The 15,708-nt window shown below is 51.6% G+C and overlaps 3 protein-coding genes across 3 annotated transcripts; 2 read left to right on the forward strand and 1 right to left on the reverse strand.

The window, feature by feature from the left end:
- The first annotated feature begins 2,527 nt into the window (after window positions 1-2,527).
- Window positions 2,528-8,394, forward strand: LOC129590967 (atrial natriuretic peptide receptor 1-like). Its single transcript, XM_055486434.1, has 22 exons — window positions 2,528-3,522; window positions 3,583-3,624; window positions 3,797-3,821; window positions 3,929-4,233; window positions 4,719-4,762; window positions 4,845-4,883; window positions 4,965-5,042; window positions 5,104-5,241; window positions 5,305-5,355; window positions 5,431-5,619; window positions 5,702-5,834; window positions 5,889-5,979; window positions 6,070-6,169; window positions 6,228-6,374; window positions 6,458-6,634; window positions 6,697-7,319; window positions 7,375-7,594; window positions 7,663-7,801; window positions 7,864-7,912; window positions 7,985-8,034; window positions 8,093-8,184; window positions 8,256-8,394. Exons 1-22 carry the CDS (start codon window positions 3,165-3,167, stop codon window positions 8,304-8,306), a joined length of 3,141 nt encoding a protein of 1,046 aa, XP_055342409.1. The 5' UTR covers window positions 2,528-3,164; the 3' UTR covers window positions 8,307-8,394.
- Window positions 8,395-8,555: 161 nt separating this feature from the next.
- Window positions 8,556-11,547, forward strand: LOC129590968 (testis-expressed protein 2-like). Its single transcript, XM_055486435.1, has 6 exons — window positions 8,556-8,710; window positions 8,893-9,249; window positions 9,305-9,803; window positions 9,994-10,287; window positions 10,349-10,644; window positions 10,941-11,547. Exons 2-6 carry the CDS (start codon window positions 8,912-8,914, stop codon window positions 11,218-11,220), a joined length of 1,707 nt encoding a protein of 568 aa, XP_055342410.1. The 5' UTR covers window positions 8,556-8,710; window positions 8,893-8,911; the 3' UTR covers window positions 11,221-11,547.
- On the reverse strand, window positions 11,309-13,960 carry LOC129590969 (uncharacterized). Its single transcript, XM_055486436.1, has 3 exons — window positions 13,627-13,960; window positions 12,596-12,943; window positions 11,309-12,445 (listed from the first exon to the last, which is right to left on the reverse strand). Exons 1-3 carry the CDS (start codon window positions 13,632-13,634, stop codon window positions 12,373-12,375), a joined length of 429 nt encoding a protein of 142 aa, XP_055342411.1. The 5' UTR covers window positions 13,635-13,960; the 3' UTR covers window positions 11,309-12,372.
- Window positions 13,961-15,708: the final 1,748 nt, after the last annotated feature.

The raw sequence follows: 15,708 nt of genomic DNA on the forward strand, positions 1-15,708 counted from the left end.
GCGGAGTTTACATGGATGGCGGATGAGTTGGCCCGGATTCGCGTGCAGTTAAGAGCATTAGTCCCACATGGAGCGCGGTTTACCTTGGAGTCACCAACCGACATCTGCTACGGACGCCACGTAGTGTACGATTGGGATAAGTTCATCTATGGACAGTTTCTTTACTACCGTAGAGAAGACGGCGCGATGCGTTATGAGAGCGAATACGGCTGTGTGTACAAAGAGTGTGGCGCCCAGAAGGAGCTAGCGTTAGTGGGAGAACATCCACGATTTTTTAATCCGTTTAAATGGTTTGTGGAAGAGGAAATTCGCGATACGTACGGACCGCGCTTGTATCACAATACACTCCCGGAGATACGCCTTCAACACATCATGCGGGAAGTAACGGAGCGGAGAACGCAAGTTGCAGCGGATGCGGCGCCAGACTATAGTGGCATAATGGAAACGCTAGACTTTGCGGATCTGCTAGTGCGAGGAGCGAGCGCGCCGGAAGTTGTGAGCGAACTAGACGATGATGCCGGTTATCACCAAACGCCGGCTGAGTTAAGTGCGAATGCGGTAACAATGCAGCCTGCACTGGTAGAGGAGATGGACACAGATTCGGTGGATGCCGTACCGGAAGGGGGCAAGTGCCATCCGAGTTAAGGGATGGTGGTCACCTTCTGGGACGATCGGACTCGAGTGTCTGGACGGATTGCGGAGCGCAAGTGAGTGTTAAAGCGACCCATGACGAGGACGTCATGATCCATAGGAGAGGCGTGTTGCGCGAGTATATAGCGCAAGCGTGTTCTGTGGGTCAGGAGCAGCATGCATCATGAATCACGTGCATATTCATAGCCATAACGGGCGTGCTTACATTGTATACATTTATGGATGCGGTTGGATGCACAATAGCTTGTTGTGGTAAGCAAGCCAGAGGTTGTGGCTTGAACGATAACGGGCAAATGACTGAGCGTGAAGAAAGGAATGAATCATTGTGTAAACCAATAGTGTGTCTTTGTTGTCTGCAATGTTTTATCTCTCGTAACATGTATTAAGTGCCTGGCTAAAAAAGTAGTGTGCGATGAAGTTGTCAAATGATTTAGTACATCTCCATCCAGCCTCGGAACAACTTCTCTTGGAATATCTGCCTTATCTTTGCATGCCATTTTGTTAGCATTCGAGTTGTTGTCTGCTAATCTGCATTAAAGGTCATCGGGTCGGATCAGCCGCTGTTGTTTATCGTTGTTGTACTGGTAGTAGAAAGGTTACATCCACCGAGTCTCAGCTAACCTTTAGTTACGCGACAATTGGAAGATGGGATGGGATCAAGAAAAACGATTATTAAATAAATTTTTAAAATTTTCATGATTTTTTTAGCTAAAAACTCACGGAAATTCATCTTTTCAGTCGAAAAAATAAAAAATTTCCGCGCTCCGCGCAGATTTTAAGCTGTTTGCCGTTTAATATTCTAAATTCGCCTGGAATTTCTGCGCTACGGGTTGATTTTTACGCGTTAATTTTTTCCCTTTGCTTATTTTCAACAATTTACAGTACTGAAAATTTTTAAAAAAATGGGCTGAAAATCGGGCCTCAAAGCTGGATAGGGCTGGTGAACAAAGGTGGTTGGAGATGGGCTGGGATGGGAGTTGCGCACGACAGAGGGGGATGAAATGGGGATGGGAAAAGTCGAAGATGGGCAAAGTCTGGGACTCTACACGATGACGAACACGCGGTCGGATAACAGCAGTGAGTTTCGTCGCGTTGGTCGTTCGTTGTTATGTTTTGGTGTTGATATGGAAGGTGAGATTTTGCGCTGTTTTAATGTTGACAACTAACAAATATCTGTGCCGATTCTTATGTAAGTTGGGCATATATTTTTTTCGTTCGTAGTTCAGTCGTGACCGCTCTTGTGCAGTGTCGGATTAGTCGTACTTGTTGACCTTCGTTGCCTTGAGTGTGTTTTCTGTTGAGTCGGCAAAAAATAAGCGACTTGATAATAACGCTGCTGGACTTTGTTCAAGTTGTTTTTGGTGCTGTTTGCACCAAAATATACTTTCATCAGGCAGCTGGGCATTAAATAGTGATTCTAAATCGTGTCTATATTAATTATATTATTTACCGGCGTCCAGGAGGTCGGCGATGAGTGCCATGAAGGCGAGGCATTCAACCAAATGGCGGCTTCGGCTAGTTGTATCGGATATATACGTACTTGGGTTCGGCTGCGTGTACTTAACTTGTAGAAGGATAGTGTCCGTTCTTCAGGTCGCTGTGCATTTACTGTGGCGGCCGTTTAGTGTATCTGTATAGTCTGCGGAGCTCCCGCGCCAAACGGGTAAATGTAGCTTTCTATTCGTACTGGTCCTTCTATCAGGAGAAATGCATGTATGCATGAGCATCTGGTAGAACATTGCGTATGTACATTGCGCTTGAAAGATACGTATTAATTTTGCAATCAAGCACCGTTGTGCTTTGAGCGCTAATCATGCCTAGCGATCAGTTACCACAAATTACCGGGACCGCTCGTCATCAAAGGTCAAGGCACTGTGTATGTTCAGATATATCTATGCATGTTTAAAGGAGCGGCAGTAGCGAGTATCGGCTATAGCGGGTACATGTAAGATGCGGATAATTTCCGGCCGGCACACGTGCTACGCTTTGCGCCTCGCTGCACACAGGCATGCTTCGATAGTCGCTATTGCTGGATCCCGCGCTGCTACTGGATGCACGGCATTGGTACGGGGCGTGCTATCCCTTTTGAGCGTACATCCACATCCGGCGATCTGCGATTGTGCATCGTGCGCGGGGGATATACCTATGTACAAACAACGGACTGACAGTGGTACCGTCGTCAATATCCGAGTTACCGAGGTGTTCTTATCGGCCGACCGTTTCGACCAACTGGATTCCCAAATCTTGGGAAATTATATTGTGATGTGCCGGCCATATGGGCGTCACATATCTGCATTACTCGGAATTATTTGCTGAATTCTGTGACTTTGTGATGAACATAATACCTGTACTACTGTATGGCCATGAGCAGCTTACATACGTATATGTTGTTCTCCATCCTCCATCCACCGTTAACAATTTGCGAGGAATATATTTATTGTATATGCAGTGTCTTTCCAGCTGATCGGACAGCCTACCCGTAGGCTGCGAGATCTGTAGTCTAGCGGTGAAGGATGCGCCCAGTGCCAGTGTGGCCGGCGCTGACCCGACTGCTGTTGACCTGTATGTGTACCCTGCGCGGGACGCAGGGCCAGCCGCGGCGCGTGGTCTTCCTGTCGGTGCACGCGTGGACATCGCTGCCGTACAGCGTCGACTACGTCGGCGCCCCCATCGCCCTCGCCGTGGAGGAGCTCAACCGAGCGGCCGAGCTCCACAACCAGACGGACCGCTTCTCCGTCATCAGCTGGAACAAGACCGCGCTGCGCACCTGCACCGACGTCCAAGTGGAGGCGGTGCCCTACGCCGCCGACGTGTACCTGCGCGGCAGCTGGCGACGTTCGCCCGACGACGTCTTCGTCATCCTGGCACCTTGTATGTACCCATTAATCGCCACTGCGTGTAGTTATTGAAGGGAGCGTATATTTATTGCAGCGTGCAGTGAAGCGGTGGCGTATCTGGGCGATCTCGCACGAGGTCAGTTCAATGCTCACGAAAATCTGCTCGAGTTTTTTTTCTCAATAATTAATCAGCTGCTGATATAATCCGTATTACGCTTCAATGCTTTTGCAGTACATGTATTTTAATTATGGTTGGTTGGCTAGGTGAATAGATGTATATACTGTAAACTCGGTTTGTGTTTTCGCAGAGTGGAATGTGCCGGTGATTAGCTCGTAAGTGGCCGGTTGATTAAGCGCAATTCCCCGGTGCCGGCATATATCGCCGTAGCGTGCAGTATACTCCAGTGTTGGCGGTGGATTTGATTACATGTGCTCATTAGCGGCGGCACGGACACGGTGCTGGACGACAAGCGGCGCTTCCCGACGCTGCTGCGGCTCAGTCCCTACCAGCAGCAGATGCTGGCCGAGGTCATCGTGGCGCTGCTGCGCTTCTTCCGCTGGACCGACGTGGCCCTCCTCTGCGACGAGGGCGCCACCGAGCTAAACACCTTCTCCCTCATCTGCAAAGTGCTGCCGGTGTACTTCAAGAAGACGCCCGGCATCGCGCCCGTCTTCCTCAAGTACAACTTCAAAACCAACCCCGACCACCGCCGCTTCCTCACCGAAGCGGCGCGGTCGGCCCGCGGTGAGTGACCTTTGTGTTTTTCAATTTCAGTGGCAGCACTGATAAAGGTCACGGCTAATTAATCGGCCGTTGTAAGGTTTCGTAGTAGTGATAGTGATGCCGTAATTAAATTCATCAGAATCAGCGTCAGTGATCATAAGGTTTCTGTTTTTCAGTGAAGCACTTTAAATTAAAGTCAGTCGTGTACTGCGTAAACTATACTGTTATCGGCAGATGAGCCTAATCATTTAGTTGCCAGCATAATTCGGTTGAGTTACAATACTAGTCAATATTGATGGAAAAGATGTTCCTGCCGGTTGAGCAAATTATGCCGCCGGCACGCAGCAGCGCTGTTTGCTCAGCAAACAACACATGCCGCATTAATATGAATATTTGATGTTTGCCTGTTCTGCGTAGTCCAATCGATATCCGCTTACCTGTCACTTGTTTTCTATTACGCCCGTTAATTGCCTCGCATAAAATGAATGGTGTCTTCTCTTTCGCAGTGTTCATTGTCAGCACGCACGGTTCCCGTCTGCGCCAGCTACTGGTAAGTTAAGTGATGCGCGGAAATGATAATTATCGGTAAAACCCGCGTGAATCATCCCGGCTCAAAACGACGTCATATACAGATTGTGGCGGAGCGACTGGGCATGGCCAACGGGGACTTCGTAAGTGGCCATTTGATTTCGCTGCCGCCTGGGCAGCCGCCGTGGCCGTCGCTGTGCATAGTCCGTGTTGTCATTCTGCAGGCCTTCATTGGACTGGCGCCGTTCGTGTCTCCGTTCGTGGGCAAGATGTCGTGGCAGTACGGCGACGCCGATGACGCCGTGAGTGATCTCGTCTGCTGTCTAATCTCTAAAGGTCACGAGTGTCGGGTTCTTTGGCCAGGCCGCCTACCGCATCTACCGCTACCTCCTCCTCATCGCCTCCGTCCCCAGCCGGCAGACCGCCGCTCTGACGCTGTACCAGCGCATCAAGGAGCGCAGCTGGACGGACTACGGACTGCGCTATGAACCGGACGAAGAGGTCAGTCACGTTTTCATATATGCACTTGCCGGTGCTCCCAACAATTTTTGTTGCACGCTCCAGGTGACGCTGTTTGCCAGCGGATACTATCTGGCCGTGCAGGTCGTGGCCCAGGTGACGCGCCATTGATCAGTAGTATCGATCATCCCGGGAAGATTTACGGGAAGATGGTGTAATCGTTAATTGCAGGTGCTGGCAGCCTTCTTTCCCGGCACGACCGCCGATCGAACCGGGCCAGTCAGCGGAATCGACCTGGCCCGCTCCACCTACAACCGCACGTTCGCCACGCAGATGGGCGCGCTGCACATCAACGCCCGCGGTGACCTCGACAACGATTACGGCGTCAAGGCGCTGCTGGCAGGCAGCGATCAGTTCCAGGTAAACAACGTGTTCGACAATCTTCGACCGTGTCAGCGTGACGCCACGATTGACCGACCAATCGCTATCGATGTATGTGCAGGTGGCCTTCCGCTGGATGCGGGAGACCGGCGATCTCGTCCCGGTCGACAACGCCCGCTGGCCGCTCAATACGACGCCGCCGGTTAATCGGCCGTGGTGCGGATTCACTGGCCAGGATCCGCGCTGCCGTAATGGTACGTTAATCGAATTCCGATGCGCTGCATGACGCCGATCCGATACTTTTACAGAGACGAACATCCTGACGTTGGCCGGGATAGGCGTGGCGGCCAGTGTCGGCTGCCTAACCGTCATCCTTGTCGCCGGATGTGCCTGGATTCGGTTCGTGCTTAACATAATTAACCTGCAATGCGAACAGCTTAATCCGGTTAATGATCACGTTACGTTGGATGACCTTTAACTGGCTTAAAGGTATCAGCAGTCCAACAGCGTCGACTGGCTGGTGTCGCCGGCGGAAGTGCAGCATTCTTCCAGAACCACCAAGACCCTGTCCGTGCTGACCAAGTCGCAGGTCAGGTGGTGATAATGAAATAAGTGAACACAGGGAATTCAACCGTGTGTCGGTGTAGATGCTGCGGGCGCCGATGGTGGCGCACATGGACGGTGGCCGTACGCGGGTGGCCACGTACCGCGGTCATGCTGTATGGTGCCGGGTAGTGGGCACGTTGAACAAGGCTACCAAGCTGCCTCGGGACTTTATCCGCGACACCAACGTGGTACGTACGTCTTAATCGTTTAATTTGATTTATTTTATTTTTATTTATTTTATTTTAATTTAATTTGATGTGACCTTTTTCAGCGTAGGAGATTGAAGCAGTCTAGCCTGGCGGAGTTCATGGGAGCCGTGGTGGAAGGCAGCTATCTGCTGACACTGACCGAATATTTCGCCAAAGGATCCCTCGACGACGTCATCGAGCTGAAGCCGGCGTGGATGGACGCGCAGCTGAAGAACGTCTTCCTCACCGACATCGTCAACGTAAGCGCATACATTTTCCAGTTGAAACGAGACGCCTATAGTGCGGTCTGCACTCTGCACAGGGCCTGTCGGTGATCCACGCGGCCGCGGACCTGCGCAGTCACGGCGCCCTGAAGAGCCCCAACTGCATGGTGACTGGCCACTTGTCCATCAAACTGGCCGACTTCGGCTACCCCGCCCAGCAGCTCTCCCGCCTCCGGGAGGCGCTGGCCAAGGAGCAGTACAACGGCCTCCTTTGGACGGCGCCGGAAGTCCTCCGTGCCCCGCGGACACTGTCGCCGGAAGCTGACATCTACTCACTGGGGATCGTCTTCCAAGAGGTCCTCCTCATGGCCCGCCCCTTCGCTTCCGACCTGTCGGACGCGGAGATCGTCCTGGCGGTGAAGAAGCCCTCGGAGCCGCCGTACCGCCCGGCGCTGGAGACGTCGGCGGTGGCGGCGGAGATGGCGCAGCTGATGGAGCGCTGTTGGGCGGAGAACTGCCGCGACCGACCCCGCATCGGGCAGGTTAAACAGGTCCTGGCGCGCATCAGCGGCCTGAAGCCGGGCGGTCACTTCATGGAGATGGTGATGCGGAAGCTGCGGGAGTACGCGGAGGAGCTGGAAGAGCAGGTGGCGGAAAGGACGCAGGGGTTGCTGGCGGAGAAGAAGCGGTCGGAGGATCTCCTGCGCAACATGCTGCCGGGGTGGGTGCGTCGAAGGGGTGTGCGGGGGAGGGGAGTAATCGAATGACCTTTGCAGGAGTATCGTAGAGGCGCTGGTGCGCGGCGTGAGCGTGGAGGCGGAGGTGTTCGCCAGCTGCACCGTGGCCTTCAGCGGCGTCGTCCACTTCGGGGCGTTGGTGTGCGGGATGACGCCGTGGGACTGCGTGGCGCTGCTGAACGAGTTCTTCTCGGCCTTCGACCAGCTGATCGGCGAGTACGACGCCTACAAAGTGGAGACCATCGGCGACACCTACATGGTCAGTGCGGCGGGATGACACCCCCTTAAAGGTCACCGCCTGTTCATAATGTTAGTGTGCTCCATTAGCTAGCCAGCGGCGTGCCGGTTCGCAACGGCAACCTGCACGCGGAGCAGCTGGGCCTGCTGTGCTGCGGCGCGCTGGCACTGGTGGAGCGCTGCAGTTTCGCCGGGCGGAAGCTGCAGCTGCAGATGGGCCTGCACTCCGGTACGAGCTTGACTGCTTCCGACGTGGTGTGCTGCTGCTAGAACGAATTAATTAATGGATAGGTCCCCTGGCTGCCGGACTGGTGGGGCTGCGCATGATGCGCTATTGCCTGTAAGTCGTTATTTGAATGACCTTTATTACTGTCGTCATAAACGTCTGGCTGACTGACCGGCATCCTTGCAGGTTCGGCGACACGGTCAACATGGCGTCGCGGATGACCAGCACGTCGCTGCGTAAGTGCACTCTCCTGCCGTTCGTTCGTAATGTGGGTGGATCCGTGCGATTTCTTAGCGCAACGCCTGCAGGCTAGCGAATCGTCTAAACTCATTCTCGACACTTCGCAAGTGCTGCGCTGCCAGTCCCGCGGCACGGTGCAAGTCAAGGTACGCACAATAATAAAATATATTTTTGCACATGTGCTGGTATGTTACGGTGTATATAAATTTTTGTTCAGGGAAAGGGCTTGATCGAAACCTTCTGGATTAGTCGCGGCGATGGCTCATGATTGCCGGCTGTTTGCGGATTGGCAACCCAGTGTTGACTACGAGCGGCGTATAAAAGATGCGCGCCAAACAACCGCGCGCCCTCAGGCTCGGACGCATACACGCGGCAGCGGAATTTGCCGGCGTTGGCCGTGTGTGTTTCCCCTACACTAAACCAGCCGCCGCGGGCCATCGCACTACGCCTGCGTTTTGCCGTCCAAACACACACTTCTGTGTTTTTGCTCACTTTACCGGGTGATTTCCGTTAACACTGTGAACATGTTACGCAGCGCAGATTCTGGGGGAAAAGTCTACAAAAGCTACAATTTATTTTTCCGTAAACGGTGTCTTTTATTTCCCATTACTGTGTTCATTTAATTACTGTGTTCATCTGCCATTAATTAGTTAATTGAATTGTTTGCCGTCGGTACGTTAATTTTATTTATTTGTCCGTTAAATCGTTAAGCGTATTTATCGGCCATTGGTTATCGTTAATTGATTTGACATTTGTTGATTGGGCTTTTTTGCCATTAACTTGCTATTCGGTTCGTCTGTCATTTATTAGTACGATTTTTATACTGCGTAAGGAATTATTCTGCGGGCCAGTAGCACCGGCAACGACGCCAGCATGCCTACCAGCGTCGTAACGGAGAAGCTGTCCGTCTCCTCCACCGTGTCGACCAACGGCAGCGACAGCCCGCGATTGGGCCAGCGTCCGGCACCCGGGGCCCCTTCGCCCCGCCCCCTGGACGGCGCCCGCCACGTGGAGCACCTGGCGCGCATCGAGAGCATCCTGCAGCTGGACATGGGCCTCTCGCGGGACGACGCGCAGGCTTTTATCCGCGCCGGCAACGAGCGCGTCTTCGGCAGCCACGACATCGACCTGGGCGGTGGCTCCTTTAACGGCGGCGCCGCCTTCGTCAAACTGCCGTCCGACGGGGTCGGCGTCTGGATGAACGAGCTGCGGTAAGTCCGGTACAGGGAGAAATTGACCGGAAGTGACCTTTGGTGTTGATCGCAGGGAGGACTACGACGAGAAGACGTACACGCCCAACATCACCAAGTCGGTGCTGGTCAACTTCGAGGGCTCCCGCATCCGCGTGCGCCGCCCGCAGCGCCGCGTCGTCCCGCTGGCGGAGGTGCACGACGAGAAGGAGGAGATCCCGGCGGACTTTATCTGGGCGGAGGAGCGTCTGTACGACGCCCGCAACGCCGACGTCTTTCTGCTGCCGCTGGAGGTCCCCGTCAAGATCCGCTGGCTGAACCGCTTCCCCATCGCCGTCAAGCTGAAGCCGCTGCAGCAGCCGCAGGCGGGCGGCGCCCTCATCGTGGAGAGCCGACCGGAAGTGGACGCCAAGTTCGTGGCTAAGGACGGCAACACGCTCTTCTTCTTCGCGCGCTGCGACCGCGCCAAGGAGGAGATCTTCTGGCACTTCGTGTCGGCCAGCGGCCAGGTGCCCTTCCCCTTCAAGGTGCCGCGCGTGACGCCCACTCCCGACATGTCGCCCCTCAACGCGCTGGTGAGTATACAGTGCTGCCGGTTAAGTGACCTTTAAAAGGAGTATCCGAAAAGTGACCTTTCCTCGGTGTTTCGGTTAAGTGACTTAAAGCGGAGTGTTACCTTTGAACAGTGATTTACATATTGTGACCTTTGAGTGTTGTGTGCGAAGAGCGGTGACCTTTGACCGGTATTGCTCTTTGTGCCCACAGCTGACGCGGATCGGCGGCGACGTGCTGGTGGACCCGGTGTGGAAGCAGCTGATCTTCGAGAAGGTGGCGCAGAAGATCAGCCAGATCAAGAAGCCCTACTTCCTGGCGGAGATCCGCATGACGCACATGGACATGGGCGACAGTCTGCCCACTTTAAGTAACGTGTCCCAACGCATCAAGATGGACCGCCTGGGGGTGTGGTTCACCATGGACATGAGCCTGCAGGGGCCCATCGTCTCCACCATCGTCACGCACGTCGACCTGCGCCGCTTCCAGGACCCGGAGCAGGCCAAGGTTGGTGCCGGGCATTACTTTATGCGTTGCTTAAGTAATCCTATGTGGCTGGCGCCCGTAGGCGGCGGAGTTTAAGCAGGACGGCGAGGTGGCCGGCGCGCCGCGGCTGGAGGAGCGCCAGCGCATCTTCTACAACACGCTGTCGGGCCTGTACGGCGGCTACGAGCACGAGGAGCTGCAGGAGGACCGCGAGCTGCCCGAGGCCGCCAAGCCCCAGGCGCTCAAGTGGCTGGAGTCCCTCGGCGAGTCCAAGATCTTCAAGTGGGTCAGCCAGCTCGGCTTCGTGCGCAAGAAGCTGGACGAGCTCAGCAGCACCGACATCACTGTACTCGCCGTCGTCAAGTCCATTCGCGGACGGTAAGTAAAGGAGAACAACAGTTACATTTGGTTATTGATTTTACAATTTATTTGCTATTTTTTAATGAATACTGATTTGTTATCGGATTAATCATTATCATTGCTATTTTTTGTAAAATTTCATTTATATTGTTTAAGAACTACTGTAGTTTATTTACTGCGTTGTTTTTCGGTTATTTACATTACCCTAGCCTTTATAAGTTTGTGCCTAAAATTTGCCAGTATTCGGGTTAAGTGAATTGAATGAAGTGAATGAATTGATTGAGCTTGAGTGTTGTACTCGTATAACTATACAGACTGGCGCTGAACGTGCCGCCGGCGCCGAGCGACCGGCTGTGGTACGGCTTCCTGCCGGGCACGCAGCTGGACATCGAGATCACGCTGAAGGTGGGGGAGACGCGGATCGAGCTGGAGCCGCTGAGCGAGTACATCGACACGCAGATGCGCAGTCTCTTCGCGCAGGTCATCACGCTGCCCAACATGGACGACTACTTCCTGCCCTTCGCCAACAGCGCCATCGACACCCCCGACTACCGCCTCAACAAACTCCGCGAGCTCATCATCTCCTACACTTAACGCATCAACCGGCATGTTTTCTTCGTGTTTTCTCATTGCAAGAATTAACTGTCTTTCCACTACGTAGAGATAATATTATGTGGGCCGGTGCACCGTAAAGGTCACGCAACACGACACGGCCCAGACGCAGCTTTATTCGCAAGAACCAGTCGGATTGGCTTACAGTTGCATTAATGCCGCGCACTTCCGGTCGACTTTAAATAATCACTAGTGCATGCATGATGCGTCGACCGCTGCGCAATTATGCAAAACGCTGAGGAAGCGTACAGATTAGTGAACAGTTAGGAATACAGTTAGAAAGCATGATGACAAAGACTAAGAAATTGTTGATTAACAGATACAGATAGTCATATTGATGCCCGCTGGACGGAGGTCAAGAAAAATACATGTAGACTGATGTATGTAGTAATATTGAAAAGACGTTTGCGAGCGCGAGAAAAATATAACGAACGCATGTATATTAAAGCGCGCAAAAAAGTCAAGAAGAAGAAAGGAAAAAGAATGAAAATAGGCTTAGTTGCATGCAATGGACATTTGGCTGGCGTGAATGGCGATCGGAAAAAGTAATTAACTACAGCAAAGAAGAATAATACTGGAACATCTAAATTCACTCAAACTGAAATCTAGTCAGGAAAATATTAAACCATGGAAAGGAAAATATTAAACTCATTCCACTCATCGGCAAGTATTGCGGAGAAGGAAAATCAGTGAATAAATACAGCATTTAAATTAGGCGCTGCTAAAACAGCCGACTGACTTGCAGCATGCAATATTATGCAGCTAATAATGACATGCGCTCGCGCCTAATGAATGCAGTTACTATATGCACGCGAGTTATTACGTCATGCGGCTTTGTCGCCGTTGCAATATGAAATACTTGTATCTCGATGAATGATTCTTTAAATGATTAACGCGATTTTTATTATCAGAGGCCTGAATGTAATATTAATGCAACCATAATACCATTAGGCTAGAACCTGACTGGGATGCAGTGCACAGTGCGATGCGATGCGGAGCGGAGCGGAATTATGTATGGAGTATAGAACTGCATAGATTAGAATTCAGTTGAAGAATGACGGAACTACGAGCTGCATGCGGAAGCGTCCCTTCCAGTTCGGGTTGAGCGTACTGCTTTAATAGTGGAATGATAGACTACTTAAGCTTGGTTGGCAAATGAACGCGCTGCATCTCCGCTTCCTGTTCCTTGCCGTTAATGCTGTGGGATCTGCAAAGGTCACAGGTCAAAGGTCACCCATCCGTATACTTCGCGGTCGCAGCTTAATAACGGGCGTATAATTGATTATGTACATAATACATTACATATATGTAAAGGTCAGTGGTGCTGGTAGCCGTGCAAACGGCGGCGGTTACTTGCCTTTTGAGCTGGCTGTAGCCGGTGTGGAGCAAGTGGGCCTCCTGTTCGGCTTCGGCCGCGGGTGAGACTTCCTGCCGGTCGGCGTTGCTCAGCAGCTGGGCCAGCGCTGGCCCCGCCCTGTCCTGGCTCTGCCCGGCCACTGGCATCCCCCGCGCGCGGCGGTTGTCGTTGATGATGCGCCGCAGCAGCTGGTACTGCGCCCGCAGCCCGAACGCCCCCGGACGTTCCTCCCCGGCGAGATCCACCTCTGCCTTATTGCTGGCCGCCGCCACCAAGGGGCCGCTGTTGCCCGTGCCGGCTGGACGGGCTGCAAGAGGGCTGCCGCTCGGACCGGTCCAGGCGATTCGCCTGCAACGGAAAATGACAACTAGTTGAAGATTACAGATTAATATTCGTGCACTTCATGAAGGATAATAAGTGCAATTATATTGCAAATAAATTATGGCTCTGTGAACTGGCATCGTATATTATACATCGCAGGCATTTGCCCATGTACACAGACAGTGCACTCACAATAAAATTAATAGTAGACTAAGGATGTGTACGAAGTATCAGTGCATCACTAATAACACTATAATAAAATTACTCGTATTATCGACAAATAAAGCGTTATGGTTAAACTGACAAGAATAATCATAAATAAACTATACAGTAAGCGGTATCAGATTGTTTGCGGCATGAAACCAGTAAAAACGGGTGCCGAATGCATATGCGCATAAGAGTTGCACGTTGTCTCCCCAAAGAAACCATTGTAATGAGAAAAAGTCAGCAAAATTGCTTAATTAAATACGCATTATCTTGGAAACCAACGCTTACAGCTGCAGAAAGGTCACATAATAATTAACGCACGGTAAACGGTTTACTGCTGTGCTGTTTCTCTCATGATCACTATCATTGTCTATGCTACCGACATCGTCACCAGCTTACAACTTGTATATATGTTTAACACGAAAGGTCACAACTAGCCGGGTGTTATGCGCAAATCGCAGTTGTCTAGATCTGTCGTACGCATGCACTTGAATCCTGCTTACCTGGCCATCTGCAGGGGCTGCAAGTGGCGGGCCGTGGCCAGCGCCACGGGCGACACCGCGGTGGCGCGGAAGGCGGCGCTGCGGTCACTCAGCCAGAGGACGCCGCTGGCCACCAGCAACAGCAGCACCGGCACCGACGGCAGCGCCGCCGGGCAGCGCGCGCCAACGCGGCATGGAGTGGCGCTTCAGGCTACTTCGGCTCATCGCGATCGGACAGCCGGGAATAGTGCATGTACACAATGATGACGATGCGGATGCAGGACTCCGACGTCGAGGTCATCAGCAGCGACAACTCTAACAACCACAGCTATGCAGCTACACAGGCGCAACCGAGCGAAACAATTAATGCAGTTAACGCCGCTTCCGGCGCCGGTGAATATATACGCCTCGGCCATTAACTGCGCCAAGGCGATGTTGTTCCTGCTTAATCGGCGTCCGTCTTAACAATGTTTGCGTGTGGAGAAGAAAGCCGGGAAAAAAGGCGCGAGGACGGATTCGGGGAGCGCGCCACTCCAGGCACTGTGCCGCGTGGATGTACCTGTAATCCGGCGTCCTTAAATCGCGGCGCCCCTTGTCTGCCGCACGCGCATTCAGCGATTGAGTGACACTTCCGCTCGTCGATGCCGCGGAAGTTGCGCAATTGCCGTGTCACTGCGTATGCTGATTGTAAAGCCGGCATCTTGGAGAAGGTTCGGCAATTAACGCGCTGCCGGCGTTAGGGTGATTTTTAGCGGAATAACGGTGGGTTTGTTCCTAATTACCCGCCACTGCTCCCATTTCGCGGCGCTACTGCAATTGTCGCTCGGACGAGAACAATACTCTTCGCGATAACGACACTATTTCTGTCAGCGGAGTACCGCGTCGTAACTGCACAATGTTTCACCTTTTCATGCGCTGGCCGAGGAAATGCTCAGCGACAGCGAGTACTGACTTATTTTGCGCCACTACACAATGTGGTGCACGTAAGACGTCTTTGTTGAAAAGGCGCTGACGCGGTTTACTGGAATGCTTCACTTATTTCACCATTTTTATTGGCAAGTTTTCGATCTCGTACTCTAATTAAACAATTTTTCTTTAATTAATGACATTGTAAAATATAAAAAGTAGTAACGTAACTTACGTAAGTAGCATGCGCGACTACCAGACTTTATTATTCTGAATCAGGGCTAATTAAGACGGCTGGTTAATCAGATAAAGCAAGGCGAGAAACAGAAACGTAATCGTGTATAAACAGGTTGTAATGTCAAACCGGGAACATAAAAACAGCAGGTACTGTATATAGTACGATTAAACAGTCTTATACGATTAAAGTCATTTTTATACATTTATCCGAATTATTTTTTATCCGAAAACAAGTATCTGAATTTCTTTCATGTAAGTCCGTGAAAATGTTATACGCATCATTAATATCCAACGAAGAAATGCGGCATCGATCAGCTCCGAAGGGAGCAAATTTAGATCAAATTTTCTTTGTGATTATGCCGCTCCTCTCGATTGATGCTTAATAAGTGATTGTTTTCTAAGTTTCAGTACTTACTGTACAAGTTTCGGTGAAGATTATTATTAAATTAATATTAGTATTAATATTATTATCATTAAATGCCGTGTGTTTTTATTGGTCAAATCGAACTGAAATTAATGAGGGAAAATGCGTAATTAGAGATTAGGAATCACTGAGCATCCTTGGGGGCGAACAACCACTCGCGCACCCCAATATTAGGAGGCCAGTTTTCAGGAGTAAACATTTTATCAGACTCATGAGCATAAGAACCAACACGTGCAAACAGGCTATTCTTACGGCCCTTTTTAGCAGAGTAAATCGACACAAATCTGACAGAGATTCCGTTCGATTCAATGGCGCTCTGGAGATCCTTGCTGTAGTCATCCAGTGTCTGATGTCGGGACGGATCCAAAGGGGGTATGCCATGTAGACAGTATCATTAAATTACCTATCTTGGATATCTTAGTACAGTAATATCATTCTTCATGTTTTATTAAACCGTCTGATCAACGGACTACAACAGATGTACGAGTGACGCGGGAATTTGTGGCAGTCAGACAGTCAGTGAGCCAGGAAAATGA

Source organism: Paramacrobiotus metropolitanus, unplaced genomic scaffold (assembly GCF_019649055.1).
Source record: "Paramacrobiotus metropolitanus isolate TYO unplaced genomic scaffold, Prichtersi_v1.0 Parri_scaffold0000043, whole genome shotgun sequence".
NCBI classification, from domain to species: Eukaryota; Metazoa; Tardigrada; class Eutardigrada; order Parachela; family Macrobiotidae; genus Paramacrobiotus; species Paramacrobiotus metropolitanus.